At 40.3% G+C, this 20749-nt stretch overlaps 1 protein-coding gene and 1 long non-coding RNA gene across 2 annotated transcripts in view; one reads left to right on the top strand and one right to left on the bottom strand.

The window, feature by feature from the left end:
* Positions 1-20749, top strand: part of prdm6 (PR domain containing 6) — a 90361-nt gene that overhangs the window by 3651 nt on the left and 65961 nt on the right. Inside the window, exons 2-3 of the mRNA XM_034871184.1 lie at positions 5715-5863; positions 6165-6323. Of these exons, the coding sequence (XP_034727075.1) occupies positions 5715-5863; positions 6165-6323 (308 nt within the window). The remainder of the gene's footprint in view (positions 1-5714; positions 5864-6164; positions 6324-20749) is intronic.
* On the bottom strand, positions 8662-19749 carry LOC117944430. The gene is made up of 3 exons (XR_004656571.1): positions 19631-19749; positions 17157-17163; positions 8662-8673 (listed from the first exon to the last, which is right to left on the bottom strand). It is a non-coding gene; the product is annotated as an uncharacterized LOC117944430 (long non-coding RNA).

Genomic DNA, 20749 nt, shown 5'->3' with positions numbered 1-20749 from the left:
GGGGGGGGGTCGTAGATAAAGCAGTCAAACACACACACACACCCCTGACCTTGATTATTAATTACACCAATAATGACAATAATATGAAGAACAACACAGAAATGGCCAAAGAGTCATGAGTGGGTCCTGTGACTTTTTTGTGATAATTTTCTTATCAAAATCTTTGCATTCATTACAAATTATTTTTCTTCTTCCTGTAATATTCTTGACTGTTACATATATTAAATATATTGCTAACACGTAGCCTACAGTATTTCTAGTAAATTCTTTGCTCTTGTTATGAAGGACAAAATCTGGGAAGATTAGATTAGTGATTTATGGTCTGCAACAGAAGCACGTCAAATGTAAAAACTTTTAAAGCAAATGTGTGATTTTGGAATTGACTTGGCTTGTTTTAGGGTTGAGAAGATCAAAGAACAACAACCTGGACTGTATCATTATACAGTAAGGAATAAAGGAAAATGTTAAATGTTCTCTTTTTCACAGTAAAGGGGTACATTTAAAGTTCCACTATCAAATTTTTTTATTTAAAAGAGAATGCTAGAACTTCACATATCCTGTCTTTTAGTCTCAAATATTGGTCAGACTTCCAAAACACTGGATCCTACATCTCCCATAATGCCAATGAATACCACCTTTTCATTTAGGCCCTCTTTCTGTGGTAAATGTCCATCTCTTTCACACACCACACCTCCAGTTTGTAACACAGGCTTTCTTTTAGAAAGTTGTAGTCTCCAACCCCAAGCTGGGATAACCCCGATGACATCACTATGACATCATCAGGGTGACAAAACTTCTCCAGAGACACAGAGGCATTGTTAGTGACTGAGTAGTACTTTTGTGTGTGTGTGTGTGTGTGTGTGTGTGTGTCTGTGTGTGTGTGTGTATGTGTGCTTGTTTAATTACATTCGTGGGGTCCAAAACACACACAGAATACTTTTGGGGTCAAATGCTGGACCCCACAACTTTAAAGGGCCGTTCACAGGTTAAGAATTGGTTTAAGAATTAGGCTTACAATTAGGTTATGGTTAGGGGGAGTGTAAGGGTTAAGGTTAGGCATTTAGTTGTGATGGTTAAAGTTAGGGTAAGGGGTTAAGGAATGCATTTTGACGGGTCCCAAGAAACATACTGAGACGCTTTATGTGTGTGTGTGTGTGTGTGAGCAAGTGTGCGTGTGTGTGTGTGTGTGCGTGCGTGTGTGCGTGTGTGTGTGTGTGTGTGTGTGTGTGCACGCGCCTTTAAATACTCAGAAAATTGCACAGAGTTTGGTTGGTGGGTTTGCATAATTTGGTCATGGCACTGAACACATTGACAATCCCATTTTGTCATTAAATGTGTGAGCAACATCAATTTAGATCACAGATTGATCCTTAAATGGTCAATTATCCCATATTTACCCCGTTTTGTTTTTTTAACCCAAACATGATTACCTGCCGAATAACTGATTAGAGAGCTTATTAGAGTTTGTTTGACGAACCAGACCATGAAAGAGCTATAAAACCAAAACTAGGAGCTGAAACAAGCTCAGATGTAGAGGTTTGTTGCTGAGGTTCTACACAGCAGAAGTGAAGCCTCGCTGTGTGGTCCGTCTTCTTCTTGACACACAGCTGTGCAGGAAACAAATGCAGCTATTAGTATTAGCGTCCAGGAGTTCTTTTTTTACACATCCTCAACCTTTTTGTTGCTCGGGATGTGACTCTATTTTACCCTTACAATGAATCGCTCTCGATTACACTGAGTCAGATAAATGTAAATGTATGAATATTTAGATTACCTATCTGTTAATGAGGCAGTTCAATACCCGCACTTTTAAAACAGATGTGTTTTAACCGGATACTAATATTTGAAATCAGGATTTTAAAAAGGATAAATTTACAAAGAAATCGTCCTTTTGTGGAAATAAAAGAAGAAGAAGTGGCCGCAGATCGTGTCAGTGGAAACGGGCTCCGGCGCTCAGAGATCAGAGGCAGAGCGGAGCTGTCTAAACACTGGCGATGGATTTAACAGAATACTGAGTTTGAATGATGGGCAGCGAGGAGAGAACGCCATAACAAGTTCACAGCCAGTTCAGTCTGAGAGAGAGGAAGAAGAGGAAGAGAAAAAAGGTTTACAGGAGAGAAGACGACACATTTACAGCTTTACCTTGGACTGTATTAGTAGAGTTTGTGTTTAGTCTTAGTGGTTTACCATTACGTAAAGACATCAGATGTTAAAGCCATGTGTTTGTTTGCAGGGCCAGCCCGAGACTTTTAAAGATCCCCCTCGTGGTAATATGCTATTGCCCAAGAAAAGGGCAACATTTCTAGAAACATTTTAAAGGAACCAAAACAGTAAATCAGCAGTTAGTCTGGAGTTTGGGAAACTAGTGCAAGTAGTTAAGTCTTCTCTAATTGATATACAGTACATGTTGATATTCACTTTTTTTTACTTGTCTCTTAAGTTCAGTGTGTTGAACAAAATTCTTTTCTCATAGTCTAAAATTGGCAAAATATGGTTTATATCAGAAACAAAATTACTCTGCACTGAACTCACCTGGAGTACGTTTGTGTGTGTATTTGGGTCAGTTTGTAGTTGTAGCTGCAGTTAGAGCTGAAGATCTTTGCTAGAATCCGACGGGACCCAAAGGGTTCGCTCGGGCTCAGGACGGGCTCTGGCCAAGCTCTGACTGGGCTCTGGCTGGGCTCTGGCCGGACTCTGGCCGGGCTCGGGCTGGACTCTGGCCGGGCTCCGGCCAGGCTCTGGCTGAACTCTGGCCGGGCTCTGGCTGGACTCTGGCCGGGCTCCGGCCAGGCTCTGGCTGAACTCTGGCTGGACTCTGGCTGGACTCTGGCCGGGCTCGGGCTGGACTCTGGCCGGGCTCTGGCCAAGCTCGGGCCGGACTCTGGCTGGACTCTGGCCGGACTCTGGCCGGGCTGTGGCTGGACTCTGGCCGGGCTCGGGCTGGACTCTGGCCGGGCTCTGGCTGGACTCTGGCTGGACTCTGGCTGGACTCTGGCCGGGCTCTGGCCGGGCTCTGGCTGGACTCTGGCTGGACTCTGGCCGGGCTCTGGCCGGGCTCTGGCCAGGCTCTGGCTGAACTCTGGCCGGGCTCTGGCTGGACTCTGGCCGGGCTCGGGCTGGACTCTGGCCGGGCTCGGGCTTGTGCTCCCGGTTGTGTTTCAGGTGGTGAAACGAAGGCTGTCCTCTGGAGAATACCTGTTGGTTGCGCTGGTAACAAACGTTATTCACGAATAAATTATGTTAAAAAATTGAGAACTGACTTATTCTACGGACATTTGAATAATGTCGGGCCGTATGCGGGTTTGGGCTTTTAAAAAAGTGTCAATCGAAATATACTTGTTGGGCTCAAGCCTTGTCGGCATATCTGTTAAGGCCAGATTCCAGATCTAGCTGCAGTAGTTAGTTTATCTGAGCTCCAGTGTTGTTCTGCTAAAGAAAACACATGAATCAAAGCTCACAGAGCTCAGAGTGAAACTCAGCAGCAGATCAGCTGCTCTGCTAGTCTGGTGAGTTTTCATGTCATCAACCATTTGAGTTTGAGTCTCTTCTTCATCGTCTCATTTGTCATCTCCTGTGTCATCTCTCTGCACTGTGAACCTTCTAATGAAGCTGTGAAAATAATCAGTGAGTTGCTGTGGATGGACAATAACCTCTCCCAGGTTCATACATTAATAATAAGTACAACACTGGAGTCAGGACGGGGCTAGCCTAACTTAGCATGAAGATGAAGGCCGATGCAAACAGCAAGCCTGGCTCCCTCCCTCCAAAGTCGAAAAATACCAGCACGTCTAAAGCTCACTGATTACCCCACTATGCATCACTTGTTTCATCTGAACACAAACAGAAATGTAAGAAGACAAGTTTTTCGAAGGGTGAACTCATCGTTCAATATATTTAATACTGTGTTGTGGTTTCCACCTTTAATCTTATTAGTTTCAGTTGAGATTCAGATTATTCTTTGCGCATTTTGGCCTTTGATTGATAGGCCAGTTGCAGACATGAAAGGGGAGAAGTGTGGGGGGGGGATGTCATGCAGCAAAGGGCTGCAGGTTGGAATCAAACCCAGGCCCGCTGCATCAAGGAGTAAATCTCTATGAGTGGGCGCCTGCTCTACCAACAGAGCTATCCAGGCGCCCCAGGGATCAGTGCATCTTAAGTTGATCAAAAAACGATACATTTGTATCTATGTATCGAACCCTGGGCCGCTGCGTTAAGGACTGGGCCTTGGTATATGGGGCGCACGCTCTACCAGGTGAGCTCCCAGGGCACCCCCTGACTGTCGTTCAATGTCAGGGGCGTACACAGGGCAACATACAGTATCCCATTAAACACAGTGGTCCCATTGGCGAAGACTACTATGAGCTGGTTTGATAGGTTTCCAGATAAAGTGGAGGATGGAGGAGAAGTCAGCCTGTGAAATTTTCCCATTTACTCGACCGTGAACCTGTGTCTCATTTTGTGGTTCATAAACGACCATAATATGGTTTAATTTACTTCTATCAATCATGGTGTAAAAGTAGATGTCAGCCTCTCATTTCATTTTGGAAAAAACAGAAACAAAGCAACATTAACATCCTGTTCCTCTCAGCCGCTCTGCTCTGTGTGGCTCTGTGGGAGTTTTGTGTCCAGATAATAATCTCTCATTATGTTGCTACAGTCAATTAACATCCATTACTGTCAGACTGCATCTCTGAGTAAATGTTGACACTCGCTAATTCCCAGCAATGCTCTCGCCACATTTAACCTGAAAAAACACTGCAGAGAGCAGAGAGCAGTTTTTAGGGGTTTGTACTTTTTTTTCAGAGAGTTTTAAACACCACAATCCCTTTTCTTCCTCTTCCCCTTTTCTTCCTTTTCCTTTTCTTCCCCGTGTGAGATGGTTATTTTATACGACCAAAGGACAAGTTACATAACAAAGCTGTACACTGACAACCAAGTCAGCTACTGTAAAACAAACAACCATTATAGAAAAATGGGAATTTATTTCTTCTCAAAGCATTATTTGTTATGTTATTAATGTCATCTGAAGAAAGTAAAAACAGATTATTGTCATTTAAAAAAACTACTGTTAATTTGCGTATTTTGCAAACCTAAAATACCTATTTTGAACCTCCTGTTCTAAATAGGGTTGAATAAATGTAATTGGAATTTAGATTTTTTTTTAAGTTGCCCTTATGCTATGAAGTCATTAGTAACAAATTAATTACCAAAGTTATGACATATTGACATACTAGAATAAAGCCTGTGCGATAGGACAAAAAGATCCGAGAACAGAAAAATATCAAAAACAAATCACAATATTAATAGAAATCACACTCACTGTTAAAACACACAAAGTAGGGCGCCCGGAGAGCTCCGTTGGTAGAGTGGGAGCGCATATTTAGAGGTTTACTCCTCAACGCAGCGGGCCAGGGTCCGACTCCGACTTGCGGCCCTTTGCTGCATGTAATTTCCCCCCTCCTCTTTCATATCTTCTACTGTCCTATCAAAATAAAGGCTGAAAATGCCCCAAAAATCATCTTAAACAAAAACATGCAAAGTTGTAAAATCATAGACTGGATTCAGGGCCTAAACACCGCATTTACGTTAAGGAAGTGTACGTTTTTAAAATACGGGTTATATATTTAAATCGTATATAGTTTAATTAAGTGTTAATTGTTTGTCTGCTGGTTGTAAAAAGTTACACTCAGTGGAAACTCCTCTTGCGTCCCCAGGTTGTGACATGTGTGCAGATAACAGGAACGGCGAGTGTCCGATGCACGGTCCTCTTCACTCTCTGCGTCGACTTGTCGGCACCAGCAGCACGGCAGCTCCTGTCACCCTGCCGGATGTCCCTGATTGGCTCAGAGATCTGCCCAGAGAGGTGAGACTTCCCTCTGTCTGTCTGTCTGTCTGTCTGTCTGTCGAATGCCTGAGTTTTATGTTAAACTATGTTTTTAAAGGGAATGGCTATACTCAAGTAAAGTATGTAAGTACCTCAACTTTGTACTTACAGTAAGTACACTACTTGAGTAAATGTACTTGGTTCCAATCCACCCCTGAGCGCTGCCCAGTGCATAGAAATTAATTGAATAATAGATATATCTGCACTGAGCAGAATTGTTTTATTGACCTTTATATATGTGTGTGTGTGTGTGTGTCTGTGTGTCTGTGTGTCTATGCAGGTGTGTCTCTGCACCAGTACAGTTCCTGGTCTGGGTTACGGGATCTGTGCATCTCAGAGGATCCCTCAAGGAACCTGGATCGGCCCGTTTCAGGGAGTCCCTCTGGTGCTGGACAAACTGCATTCTGGAGCGGTCAGAAACAGCAGACACCTGTGGGAGGTAAGAAAGCCTGTGAGAGGAAGTGTGTGGACTTATGGGTACTGTAGTGTACATATCGAAAAAGGAGTCGAATCCCTGTGAGGAGGATGACAGGTGGTGGAGAATGAATGAGGCGTGTTTGTTTGACGGAATAACAATGCAGTAAAAATTACACTTTTCATACTTCCTAATGATGGGCGGAAATGAAAGAAAAAGCTTTTTGAACAACTCTTTGTCTGGTATGTACCAAGTCAGCCTATCAAACATACCAGTGCTACCAGTGCGGTATCATGGAAGGTTAATGGTGCATTTATAAGGACCTCGGATGGTCGTCGCTCTGACTATTGCGTGTACAAGAGTTTTAGGCCTCAATGGTGCATCAGTATGTATCATCTTTATCAATGCAAACTCAGGGTGACTGATAAATGCATTAAAGAGAAGTTTTGTGGGGGTGGACATCTATCTAAAAAGTATCAAAACTCGAAAGGAACCAGTTCTGTGAAAAGCATTGGTCAGAGAGACATTCCTGTTGTCATTTTGACTTGACCATTTAGTGGCACATTACTGCAGGTCTTCCAAGGTATTCAAAATTCTAACATTTCATTTACAAGTATTAAGTATTGCATTTGCAGGCAGATTTATGTGTAGATGAGAGGCGTTCCCCACCTCAAAACTAAAAAGGGGATTGTTGTGACAGTGGATTGTTGCTGCAAGAGGCAGATTCAATCCTTTTTTCATTCAAACATCGTCCCCACTGTCAGCTACAGCAGCTGGAAGATCATCAGTGGAGTGAAGATTTTAGCAAGAACCTAAAATTAATTTTTCATTTTAAAATTGGTAAACTTTGCGTTTAATGCCAGATCACATTAGTTCCTCATTCAAAATGATTGTTACAGCTGGAAAGTACTCAAAAAGATGTATTATCCCTGCTGGTTTTTCTTCTTGAAGCCTGTATAAAGTTGTTAAAAAGTCTTACATTTCACTCTGTGATCTTGTGTGCATATGGTACATGTTTAAGTTTAGTGTGTCTGTGTCTGTGTCTGTGTGTGTGTGTGTGTGTGTGTGTGTGCGTGCGTGTGCGTGTGCGTGTGTGTGCTTATGGTCAGCGACATGTCACCTCTCAGTCCATTGATCAGGGCAGATTGTATTTACATACAGTGGCAGGAGAAAGTCAATGTGGCAGTTATAAACAGCTGCATTAGCATTAGAGAAAGAGGGGGGAGAGAAAGAGAGAGGCAGTGAAGGATGCTGGGAGACAGAGAGATAGATGAGTCCCTTGTGGCCGAGCTGGTAAAGGTCAGTCAGACGTCGGTTGATCGGACATCAGTCTCTCTGCTGTTAACAGCAGGAGGGGTGGGGGTGGGGGAGTTATTTGGGGCTTGGGGATGTCCTACAATGGGTCCGAGGTCAGGGGGGGTGTGGGCAGGTAAAGATATCCTAGGCTAAGTCCAGCAGGAGCAAGGAGCTCGTCACGTCAGGGTTTATGCTTCAAAAAGAGAAAGAGTTGTGTTCACTGACAACAGGATTTCCCAGATCTGAATTATTTGATCCGATGCAGATCGGTACACAGTCAGTATGCAGCTGTTAGGGCGTTTTCACACCTGTTCGTTTGCTTTAGTCCAAATCAGTTGGGGAGTTTGTAAACTTGGAGCGATTTGCCCTCGTTCGGTTTGAGTCCACACTTGGAAAAATCCAAGTGTACAAAAATGCACTCTCTATATTGTGTATCCTAATTTTCAAAATATAACGTGTTTCTGTTAAAATTATGATTTTATAATATAAAATAACGTGGGATGCACAATATGTAGTGAGCAAATACATTGTCGTCCTGTTAAGGGACATTTATATTATTATGTACGACCTATGGTATTATTCTGATAATAAAATTATAGCCAGTAAATAGAGCTGATAATAAAGCTTTTGTTTCGTATTTGAGTTTTTCATCTGTTGACATGTCTGATATGACAGATTTTGTCAAGGCAATTTAAAATTCTTGCTAAATGCTATTAAAGCCAACATGTGTTTGTGAAGTTTTGTGATGTAATTTACTAGAAGGAAGAAATTAATATTTGAAGAGTGGAAACTGTTTTTTTATTTAGATCTGAGCTATGGAATACTTAATTGTTCTTTGCTCACTACCTTAGACTTTCTTACCCTCAAGTGTGCATAAACCTATTTTTAAAACACAAAAATGTGAAATCATGGCTTATTTTATTAGTACCCGCCATAAGAAGCAGGTACTTATTATTATTATTGATATTGGCTAAAAAATAATCCATATCATGCATTGCTAAAAGTTACATCTTTATTTTGGTTAAGTTATGACTTTTTCCCCGCAATATTATTTTCTCCCAACATGTTTTCTTGAAATCTGTGTTTTTGGGTGGCGTTAGATTCATAATGTGTATATCCAAACATTGGCATGCAGTGCATTAGTCAGACTATTAATTTCTCATGTTTTTTTCATTCTTTTTGTTTCACCTATTTTTGATTTGCTTGCTACAGTGAGGAAGTAACTTTTCTGTCCTTTCATACTTAGAAAAATTTTTATTTAAAGAAAACCTTCATTCAGGTCAAGAAAAATGACTATTTCTGGTTGTAAATAGTGACTTTCCATCCTCAAGGTATGTGAAATACAATAAAATATAAAAAGGTACAGAGTGTAAAAATGCATCTGATAAGTGTGAAAACACTTATGAGTGTGTGGAGGTTTAAAAATACCAATTATTATTCCAATATAAGCTGTAAAAGCCAGAGTAAAGAGGCGGAGGAAGAAGAAGTGAATTGGCCACATTAAGGTTTTCTGGAGCTCAGTGGTTAAATGTCCTTGCCAGTTGTAGTATTTGCCGAGTGGAGCTGGGACCCACTGTGGGGTTTAAAACCAGCTATTGAAGCCCCCGGCCCCGGAGAAATGCTGATCCGATAACCCGGCTCTAACCATCGGCAGATTATCGGCTGCCGGGCTTAAACTGGTCATTAGGCCTATTGATGAAGAAGCTTCACACGCAGATCCCATTAAAACTCACTGGTTGTTAAACTCACCTATTGACGTTCCCCCAAACTGGAAGAGATATTTGTCCTATAGCCAATCAGGGAGCTTGTGTCATGTTGTCTATGGTGTCTGGGAAGGGCCAGTTTTAATTAAGACATTTGCCGTTACGTCTGGGTGGAAAAGAGGAGGATTTTTTTGTGACGGAGTATTTTACGCCTCGACACATTGATCTCCCGCGAGGCCGAGCTCAGAGTTTGTGTTTATGGAGGAATAATTCTTTAACGATCAAATCTGGAACTTCCTCACTCACTGTTCCTGTACACGTGACACAGAGATGTTGACACATATATTGTTTTAATACCATGGAAAAGGCATCCTTTAAAGCACATTTTAGTAGAATGCTTGATAGATAGAGGTTAGTTTAGTGCTAAATCAATTAGTTGATTAATCAGTTCATCAACTGGTAGGAAATTAATGGACAGACATTTCTTATTCTTTTTCCGGTTCCAGTTTCTCTAAAGATTTTTATGCTTTTTTCTGATTTACTGTATATCATTGTAACATTATTTATTTTTTATTATTATTTTGGACACAACCAAGCCTGGGTTGTCCAGCTGTTTTTCACTGTTTCTGCCATTTGCAGCAAGCAACTGCATGGAGGGGGTGGGGGGGTGCGCTGTGCGGGATCATGAAAAGGGCTTACATCATGTGGACCTGCTGACAGTTTTGTTGTCATTACTTAATATTCAAGTGAAAAAGATGCAATGTTTGCAACACTGCTTTAGCCCCCATAATTAAATATAAAAGCAAAATTCCTAACCCACTGGGATTTCTTCAGGCATTTACATTTTTTTCACTTTAGTATTTCTCACCTGCAAAAAGGTGGGATGTGCACACAATTACTTTTATATATGATTTTGCAGTAAACAAATATAAAAAGAGAAGTAATGACGGAAATAGGTTTATTCACTCAAACTTATATAAAAGTAGCGAAAACCCCCACTTTAGTCCTTTTGGTACTAAGTTCAGTTTTTTTAGAATAGATGTATAATGTAGAATGTAGAATGTGTTTGTGCTTTATAATTAGTTAAAGAGGGAAAACGGGGAGTAAAGGAAAGCTTCAGAGGCAAGAAAGAAAAATTGGAAAGAAAGAAGGATAAAAGAAGTAAACAATGCGAGAGGAAAAGTAGAAGGTATCTTACCCTCCTAGAGATGGTTTACCACCTTTTTACATTTTGAATCTGCCAAGTAAGCAATCATTCTCATTTAAAGTACCAGAAACTTGTTTGACTTGGAAAAGTTGGATTCCAAAGTCTGAATTAGTCTGAATGACCTCCCACATCTGTAAGAAGTCAAATAGATCTTGTTTTGTTCTACAGGACATTTTTCAAATTAAATCACGTTGCACAGTTCTTCCACACACCAAACACCTGCTTTAGTCAGAATGGCCGTGCATAGTAATGGAGATGATTTGTCTTTTAGATATGAAGGAAAAATGGTGTCGTCTGGATGGACGCAGGCAGCTGTATACAAAAAACTGAATTTCCATAGCATTCAGTAACTCCAGCCATGAGATAAATAAAGTAAGAAATGTAATACTTCCCTCTAACATGTGTTGTTTAGACATGAAGCTAAAGAAGACTTTCAGCGTCAACAACAACGCTAAAGGCACCTGACCAAGTGTCACCAAGAGTGAGAATGTGTTGGAACGAATGTCTTTCAAAGTGGAACTGCTGTCCTCCAGTTAAGTACCAGAACCTGAGATTTGTACAGTTATTGAGTCACATTACAGTGAATATTCCCCCTTGTGTCTGACTTACTTGCTGAGGGAAAGGAAGGCAGTTTCACGAGTATTCAAACTGGTGACCTCCCGGTCCGAAACCTCGAGGCCATCCTGATTGAAAAGAATGTGCAATACAAACAGGAGAAACATCCTGAAGTCAAAGCTCTGACCTCGTCTTCTGAGCTTTCGTTTTTGTTTTTTACGGGAGTTTTCTGTTGGACAGATCTGAGACGGGACGAGCTGTCTGTGCAGAGTCAGTGAAAACACCCCCAAACATCAGAAAGAATGGAAAACTTCAGCGGCACAGTTTGAGGCTAAATATTTTGTTAGTGTGATGGGACTCCTGAGGATTCAGAAAAATCCCAAATCCCTGTTGGTATCTTGGCTTTAAAAAAAATGTATTTTCTTTGTCTGCTTGTTGTAAGTGAAACACTGTTGTCTGTCTTAACTCGGCTGTCGGTCGGTTAGTGTTTGTCTGTCCGTCCATCGTCGTATTCCCGCTGTATTCCCAGCAGAATTCCCATTGACTTTGTGTTTTCAGTAGTTTGTGGTCACAGCGTCCCGTAAATACTCTGTCATGTTTTCTCAACTGATGTCATTATTTAACGTTTGCGTAACTGACTGTAATCTGGGTTTTATAAAAGGGCCACTGACATCATCAGTTTGATTATCAACGGTTTTTATGTTGAATTATGTTTTGGTTGCCTGTTGCTTTGATTGCAGTGAGGCGTTTGAGTTTTTATCGATGGAATTCTGGAATAAAAGCAGTGACGACCGCGTAGATGTACTGCAGCAGTTTAGTGGCTTTTAAATTCATCTAAAGAGTCTTGAGAGCTCACTGCTCATGATACAGTGATGATAAGCTGTTAATGTAAAGATATTCAAAAAAGTCCTGTCACGTCTACAATGCAGTGATGAAAGTGATTGCAACAAACATTATTTCTTGGGGCGACCTCGAGCTCACCCAGTAATAGTGTTCACCCCATGTTGGCCTGGGTTTAAGTCCGACCTGTGGCCCTTTGCTGTGTGAGAGATGGGGCATGTCCATCTCTCTTCCTCTTTCATGTCTCTCTACTATTATAAAGGGAAAAGCTCCAAAAAAATAATCTTAAAAAAAAACACATTTTCGGTCACAAAGTGCAGATTATATGGCTTAGAAGCGTGGAAATGACGCTGACAATGGATACGTACAATTAGGGTTATGGGTCAACCATTTGAACCCACTATGTGCATCTGTTTTGTCCAATAAAAACCCACATATCAGAACTATAGCTGGACCGGACCTGGAACCATGTGAACTAGAGACCCTGTTCTGGGGTTTAAATAAAAAAACTCTTTCTGGCTCCCAGGAGCTCATGTAACTTGAAGTTTGGACTTTGGCCACTATAAACCACCACTCACCGACGGCGCTGTTTGGTTAAACCCACTCGGTGAGTTAGGTTAACTCAGTTCATTTCTCCACTCTGTGTGACATTACGCTGTAGGCATGGTAACCACGGGAGGTTCAAGAACAAAGATTGGGGAGTTCCCTCAGGACTTTCATGTTGGAAAAACAGAGTGTGTTTGTGCATATAAGTGTGTAGTCTTTTCATAAGTCAGTGTGTTTAAACAGTGTCAGAGGCGGTTGTTTGCTCTCCTGTGTCGCTGTCTGTTGAGGCTTCACACGATGAGCTGCAGTATGAACTGTTAATGTTATCTTTGAAACATTCTCTGTATGTTGGTCGTCTTCTTACAGCCTAAAAGCTGCAAATACAAATCCATTAGTTATTAATTAATAACTATTGTTTATTAAATAAATACTTATTAAGGTAATCACCAACTGTTTTAATAATACATTATTTGGTTCAGGGTCATTTCTTATGAAAAAGAAGTAAATCTTCACTGATTCCAGCTTCTTAAACGTGAAAATGTTTCCAGTTTCTTCTCCTCTCTGTGACAGTAAACTAAGTCCTGCAGGAGTTGGTACCTTAGACCTGCAGGAGTTGGTACCTAAGTCCTGTTGGAGTTGGTACCTCAGTCCTGTAGGAGGTGGTACCTTAGTCCTGTAGGAGTTGGTACCTTAGTGCTGTAGGAGTTGGTACCTTAGTCCTAGGAGTTGGTACCTTAGTCCTGTAGGAGTTGGTACCTTAGTCCTAGGAGTTGGTACCTCAGTCTTGTGGGAGTTGGTACCTTAGTCCTGTAGGAGTTGGTACCTCAGTCTTGTGGGAGTTGGTACCTTAGTCCTAGCAGTTGGTACCTCAGTCCTGTAGGAGTTGGTACCTTAGTCCTAGGAGTTGGTACCTCAGTCCTGTAGGAGTTGGTACTTCAGTCCTGTAGCAGTTGGTACTTGGAACTGACCAAAATTCTCTTTTAACATTAGCACGGCCGAGAAACATGCAATGAGAACAGTTAGCACGATTTTTTTAAACCAAAAAGCTTCCAAAAGTTCTTCATCATGTTTTACTAGTTCTACAGTAATTAAATTATACAATGATGAATAGATATATTTATTTGAACATGATTTGATATAAATTTATATAATAACAAAAATGTTTACAGTTATTCGGTGTGAACGGTGTATCGGTGTATACCGGCCAGCACTATGAGAAAGCAGCAGCAGTCAGTATGTTGACTCGAGGTGAATCAGCGTTGGTTATCAAAATATTATCCATTTCTCGATTATTACCCTCTGATTTATGAGTCGTCTCTCTGCTCACTAAAAACACAGTTTCACATGGTGACGAGGTTCTCTCTGAATGTATGGAGGTCCAGACTGTTGCTCTTGGGCACAACGGCGGCGGTGATGGCAGCAGGTTTATGAGGCTTACTGCTGAAAATGACAGGTTGTGATTAAGAAAAATGAAAGATTTGTCGGAATAAATACAAGCGTGTCATAGATGGGATGAATGAGGAGCAGTCAGTCTTTATTTCACATGGCAAGTCGGCTATGAACACATTCTGTGGTTAGCGAACATTTAACATCAGATGCATGTTTCTATCCGTTAGGACACTGAGGGGGAGAGAAAAGAGGAGAAACGATAAAGATTTTAAAGTAAAAGAGGGAAAAAAAGGAAATAAAGCTTTCAAAGAAATTTTGAATGCACATAAAGGATATAAGGATAAGGCTGGTGCTGTTATTTGTTTTTCTTCATCAACAGCAAATTCCATAAAAAAGACCAAAACCAACAACATGTTAGTTAGTCTCTCAGTACCTTCTGACTTCCTATCTGTAGCTCTCAGCTTAGAGCCCATTGGTTCCTATGGAGACCTAAAAATGATACATTATTACTGTATGTCTTGTGCAAACAGCAGCTCTATAGTTCGTCAGTGTAATTCCTCACTGTTTGGCGGCCACAGTTTTCGCCCCCAGGAGGCTGAAATTTGGCCGGAGGGTCAAGTGTGTGCGCGTGTGTGTGTGTGTGTGTGTGTGTGTGTGTGTGTTAAATATCTGTGCCTACAATGTCTCAGCCATTGCAAATTTGCACATGTTTAATGGTGTTCCCTTTAAAGTATTATATTATGTTTTAGGTTTTTCTGACAGATGTTTCTGCAGTTTGGGTAATTATTCCGTGATTATTGGGGTATTAGTCATGTTGGCGCTGTTATTTTACTGGTCAACAATCTCTTAATAATTTCCCACTAGAGACAAAGGTATTTTAGTTAGAGTTTAGTAGATTGTATTGAGTTTATATTTAGATTCTTTATAAATAACTGCTTTGAGAAAACAAAAAATTTGAAACTTTTTTATTTTACAAAAATAGTTTCTGAAAACTTTTTAAGCAGGAAATAGGACATGCAGTCTTCATTTCAGATCAACAATGGTTCATGACGTGGTGTTTGATGTAACGTTTAACGTTAATGTGTGATCGCGTTATACTAATAAGTGAACATGGCAAAAAATAAGTATTGTTTGCTTTATTGGCGCTCTCAAGATATGACATCATCCTGATGTCATAAAAGTGTTGTATACAAAGAACTTTTGTAGGTCTCAGATGATTAGCATTCAGCCTGAAATACCCCACCTTTGTAGAGAGTCAGTTACCTCAGAGTTAAAGTCCTTGTTTATGAAGTGTCCATCCCCTGTGGGAGGAGGACGAGACATGCTAAGATTAGGAAAAGGAGGAAGGTAGAAAGTGGAAGGACTGAGGCGGAGACATGGTGAGATAAGGAGGAGGAGGCCAATGAAGAGAGCAGATTACAGAATTAGTGGAGTTTCATTGATTAGCTGTAGAACAGAAGCGTACGAGCATTGATCGGCTCTCAGGAACAGTTTTACAAGATTTGGACTGGAAAAGAAGAAGAAGTAGACAATTGTGTGTTGTGTAGAGAAAGAGAAGAAGAACCTTTTCTGATGCTGTCTCCAGATACTGATTGGTTACTGAAACAGCTTACTGTTCATGCTGAGGAACTATGACACACAATCCTATATCTCTACTCACCTAGCGTACCTATATCTTACTATTATTTGTCAAAGTTGATACTGTTGGATGGTAAAACACCTAAAGTGGTGCGTTCGTCTGCTAGTTTGAAGCTCTGACATCTGACATTTGAGAGTTGATTGCTTAACAGAGACCTTTTTATTGCAAGAACATCCTAAATATGCATTAACGTTTTTAAAGCATCCATGTGTGCTTATTATTAGTTCTAGGAATTTTATTATCTAACCCTATACAGCGGCTCTTGAATGCAGAGCTTTTTGGTATGGCAAATTTATTGACACATGTACAATGAAATTGAAACACATGTTCAAATTGTTGACGATTAAAATGTCATTACACACTCGACAGCCATTTTACTTCCAGAGCTCGCCTCCCTACGTACACATGTTCCACCAAAACAAGTTTCTTTCTGAGACTATTTTGCAGTGTCACCCAAGACGATTGGTTTAAAGAAATCCCAATAAAACCAGAGCAAATTCATCCCATCCTAGAATGCTGTGTGGACTTGCCAGCCCCTCTTCCGCAGTGCTGTGTTGGAAGGTCTGGCAACGGGAGACTATATAAAACACAACAGAAAATAAGACATTTTATAAAAGAAAGAATATAAATACAGTAGATTTAAAGGATTTAGGAAGCGCAGAAGTATAAGATAGTAACGTCTTTAAATGACCTCAGAAAAGGTAGTGGCAAATAGAAAAGTTGACTCTCAATTTTCAAACATCAGAGATCAGAGATAATCACCATCTTAAGATCATTTTGAAAAATTTTGCCCTGGGTTTTTATCAAGGGGAGTTCAGTGAAACCCTTAGTTTGGTTTAAGTTCCTCATTAGGAAAACTACTCACAGGTAAATTGACTCACTCAAATGAGTGGGCAGGTAGGGTTGGACTGGCTAATCTTGACATCTAAATCCTCAGTTTATCTGCTCTTAGTACCACAATTGTAGCTACTGTTGAACACATGTACTTTGTATCAGTAGTGTCTGTGTCGCCCTGCAAGAAGTAACAAACTGTCAGTTAAAACAACTACAACCTATTACAGAAATTGATCCATAAATCACTCGGATTAAAAGACGAATTAAAAGATGGTTATAGATGTTGGTTCAAGAACAATCAGAGGTTGGAACTAACACTCCATAACGTGTAAAGTGAATATTTTGTACAATTTGTATCTCAGCCTACTCTCAGGGGGCAATCACATCCCATATTTTATTTCTAGGAAGGTTGCCTTTAACAAGGTGCGCCTGCATTGGTTCCTCTCTTACGGTTGAGTTATTTTACAATATATTTGTTGTGAAGTTTCTCAGAGGAGAATCCTCAAAACACACCGAGAAGTTTTGCCTGAAATGCTCTTTGAAGCAGTGGCTGTGGGACCCTCGTGCACTGCTAGCATCTTAGAACCAGCTAACCATGCACAGAGATGTCCTCACAAATCTACTTTTTTGGTCAATGCACTTATTTACCTTCTTTGATTGGGAATCTTAAAATAAGAAAAAATAATCCTGAATCTTGAGTTGAAATTGACCTGAAAAGCTTATTGTGTGTGTGTGTGTGTGTGTGTGTGTGTGTGTGTGTGTGTGTGCGTGTGCGTGCATGCGTGCGTGCGTGCGCGTGTGCATGTGTGTGTGTAAGTGAGAGAGAAAGTGTTGTAACACCTTCAGACATGATAACTCACTGCTGCATTAGTGACTTTTGACACACACACATCATCCTCTGATGGTAAAGCAGCCATTTACATGCCGGTGTTTCTTCAGAGCTGCAGTTAAGTGTTTTTAACTGATAACTGAACCACATTCCTGTCTGAAAATGCACACACACACACCCACACACACACAAACACCATCGGTATCTCTGTGGCGTCTGCTCAATCCAGACGAGGAGAGAAGATTTCACTCTCTGTAATAAGGTCAAAAGGTTTAAAACTCCGAATTTCAGACACACTTTCTGTATCACACACACACACACACATATACACACGCAGCTGTTGGTTGAGGTTTTGCAGATCCCTCCCCAACAGCTGTCACTCAAAATAATGTGTTCAGCGCAAAAAAATGTAAAACTACACAATATTCTTACTTCAGAGCTCTAAATTTTATGTGAGCCTTTGGAATTGAGAGAAATACTCTGAAGCGTCGGGACTAAAGTATTTTTTTGTTGTATTCAGTACCAATATGACGAGATTAAAAAATACTAAATACTAAAAATACCCTGCATTTAAAATCCTGATCAAATGCAAGTATTATTTAACATAATAAAAGTGCATATTACAATGTACCTGCAGTAAACGCCTACTCGTTCCTCAGAAAACAGATACAATTTGTATTAGGTTAATAATACTGAAGCATCAGTGTTAGAGCTGTTGTAGTTGTTGGAGGTGGAGCTAGTTTTAAAGTTCTCTAGTCAAACAAATACAAGGAAGTAAAAAAGTCCAACATGGGTGAACGGGTGGGTGGCAGTGAACACACAGGACTTTCAAGCCAGAGAGTGGACTTTGCTTACCGGAGAAAACTAAAGTCTTTCACCCATTTGTGTTCCTGCCTTCCAATCTGTTTCCTAATCTAGTTGTTTGGGTGCCAAATCTTAACTTTCGTCGGGGCAAAATGCTCATGTTTCACGGACTAAATTTACCCGTAATGTCCGTCAAAACGAGCGGCAGTGCTTTGCCCAAAGTTTTGGGTAACTGAACCCCCAACTATCGCTGATCCAATGGAGCCGACGTATCAAAGCTCGTTACATCATCAAAACATCTACCAACTGCCGCCGGCGTCCTGGAGCTTGTTGCTATTGCTAATTTCATTGGATGTCACACTCTTTGGTGTGCATGCATTTTCTTACGAAATCATGAGGCCCTGTTCATGAGACTGCGTTGGCCTATGTGACTATATATGGACTATACTGTATATATCTTGGGTGCGACCAGTAACTTTCTGGAGTTTGCAGATGTAAATTAATGAGCTTCTCAGGGTCTGGCTAGTTTATCCCCCCTTGTTTCTAGAGTCTTTATGCGTATTAACCCTTCTGTTGTCTTCTTGGTCAAATGTGACCCCTTTAAAAAAATGTCTATATCTGAAATATGGGTTTGTTTTTAACCAAATTACCACAAAAAATTGATTGGATTCCATGCAACGCTCTTTGCAAATATAATTGATCACTTTCATTCCTGACTAATGAATGAAAATGACAACTTTTACTCAATACTATTTTCAACACACACTAGAAAATTGAAAAAGAAAGTAAAAGAAAAAGAAATGAAAGTAGAGATTTGTACTTGGCAAAGAGCATTGTGTGGAATCAATCATGTTATTTTGGGGAATTAAAAAGAACACTGAAATAGGAAAACGGGTCCATTTGACCCAAGGACAACTTGAACTATTTTTGTATAATATGACGTTGTATTCCATCCAAGCCGTCACGACAGTGGTTTGAAATTGTCGAGCAGCCAGACCCAGGTGACACGTTCGTCCAATCAGCTGCAAGTCAGGGGCATGGAGCATCAACCATGGATGTATGACGTCGCAACACCACGCATGTCATGTTGCAAAAATGGATCTGTGCTGTAATTCTTCTCATCTCTCACCCTCCCACTAGTCAAAGAAATAAGCCTCAACTATTCCTTTAAATATCAAACCCATCGCCCTGTAGCCTTGATTGAATGTAGGCTTGTTTGTTGCTCATGGCCAACATAAGCACACATAGTTGTGTACGACAAAGATAAACAGCTAGATCTAAAATTGAACCAGTGTTTACTCATATTTTGGTTTAAACAGTATTAGAAAATGAACAGAGGAGAGCTGGATTATTCTGCAAGAGTGGTTTAAGAACGTTTTGTCTTTGTTGTCAGGGTATCAAGCGATGGATCCCTTTTTCCTCTTTAATGAATGTATTTGTTTAACCCCTGTGTTGTCTTCCCGGTCGACCATGAAACTTTGTTTTTTTGCGTCAAAATGTAAAATCAAAACATTTTTTCAATGTTTTGGTCGTCTTATTCAAACCCTTTTGTTGCTTTTCCTGATGTTTTTTCTTTCCACTTTTTTTGGCCGTTCTTGTCACTTTTTCTGACATTTTTGAAGCTTCTACCAAAATATTTGTCACTTAATCCAACGTTCTTTTTATTATTTTCTTTTTGCAATGCTATACAATTGAATGAAACATCCAAATTCAATGAGAGTAGTGAACTGATCATTTATCTTACCTGTGAAGAGCGTTGTACGGAACCATCCACATTATTTTTTTGACAATTTGGTTGCGAGAAACCCAAATTTCAGATTCAGAAACTTGTTGGGGAGGGTTAAATAATTGCTGTTTGTCAAACGCTAGATGCTAATATAACGGCCCTTTTTTATGTGTTATGTGTCCACATGCAGGAAAGCTGCAGTGATGAAGTTAACATTTAGCTGCATCTTTAATGTTTCATAATGTCGAAGAGAAAAAATAAAAAGCATCTTGGCTGGCGTGAAGTAAGATCTGTTTTTCCTTTAGATTTCTTTTAGATTTCATTGAAGTGTAAATGCGAGCATGTGTGTGGACAGTGACGGAGCAGTAAGTGAAACACTGACAGCAGAGATCGATAGCTGAGAGAGCGAGCTGTAATCTACCCTCTTAAAAACACGTGTGTGTGTGTGTGTGTGTGTGTGTGTGTGTGTGTGTGTTTTAATCCTCCCCTCTTACCTTCAATCTTCTGCTTCTTGTTAATATAAAGAGGCAGAGAGAGACAGATTAGATATCCTCCACTTCAGTTTCACTGAAAAACTTAACGTAAACTGATCAGTATCATTCTACTTCCTGTCATTCACTGACTTCTTTGTTAGACCTGAAGTTAACTTAAATAATTTAGATTTTCAGACTATCTTACTGTAATAAAATTAGAAAGATCCCTTGCGTGTCACATCTTCCTCTCTCTCACCTTGTTTCCTGTCTGCCTATTCACCTTCAACTGACCAATCGGGGAAAGGGAAAATGCCCCAAAAAATAACCTTAAAGCAACACTAGAGAACTGTTTTGTTCTCCATGTGTTAACATGCTGAATGGCAATAAATCGAAAATTGAAAATGAAATTGAACATGTATGGAAGGACTTTTTTAATATGCATATTGGATGCTGATTCCCCCTAAAATATCAATTTAAGAATTCTTAGAATTTGACGCATTAATGAAGAAATGCTTTTTCTCCATTTTGTGTCTTTGGAAACTTCAGATCTGCGTAGGAATTCAAAAAGGATTTGAAACATGTTTGTGAGCACAGCGAGAGTTTTTAATG

This window comes from Etheostoma cragini, chromosome 5, assembly GCF_013103735.1.
Source record: "Etheostoma cragini isolate CJK2018 chromosome 5, CSU_Ecrag_1.0, whole genome shotgun sequence".
NCBI classification, from domain to species: domain Eukaryota; kingdom Metazoa; phylum Chordata; class Actinopteri; order Perciformes; family Percidae; genus Etheostoma; species Etheostoma cragini.
The sequence above is the reverse complement of the archived record's forward strand: the minus strand, read 5'-3'. Positions and strand labels throughout refer to the sequence as shown.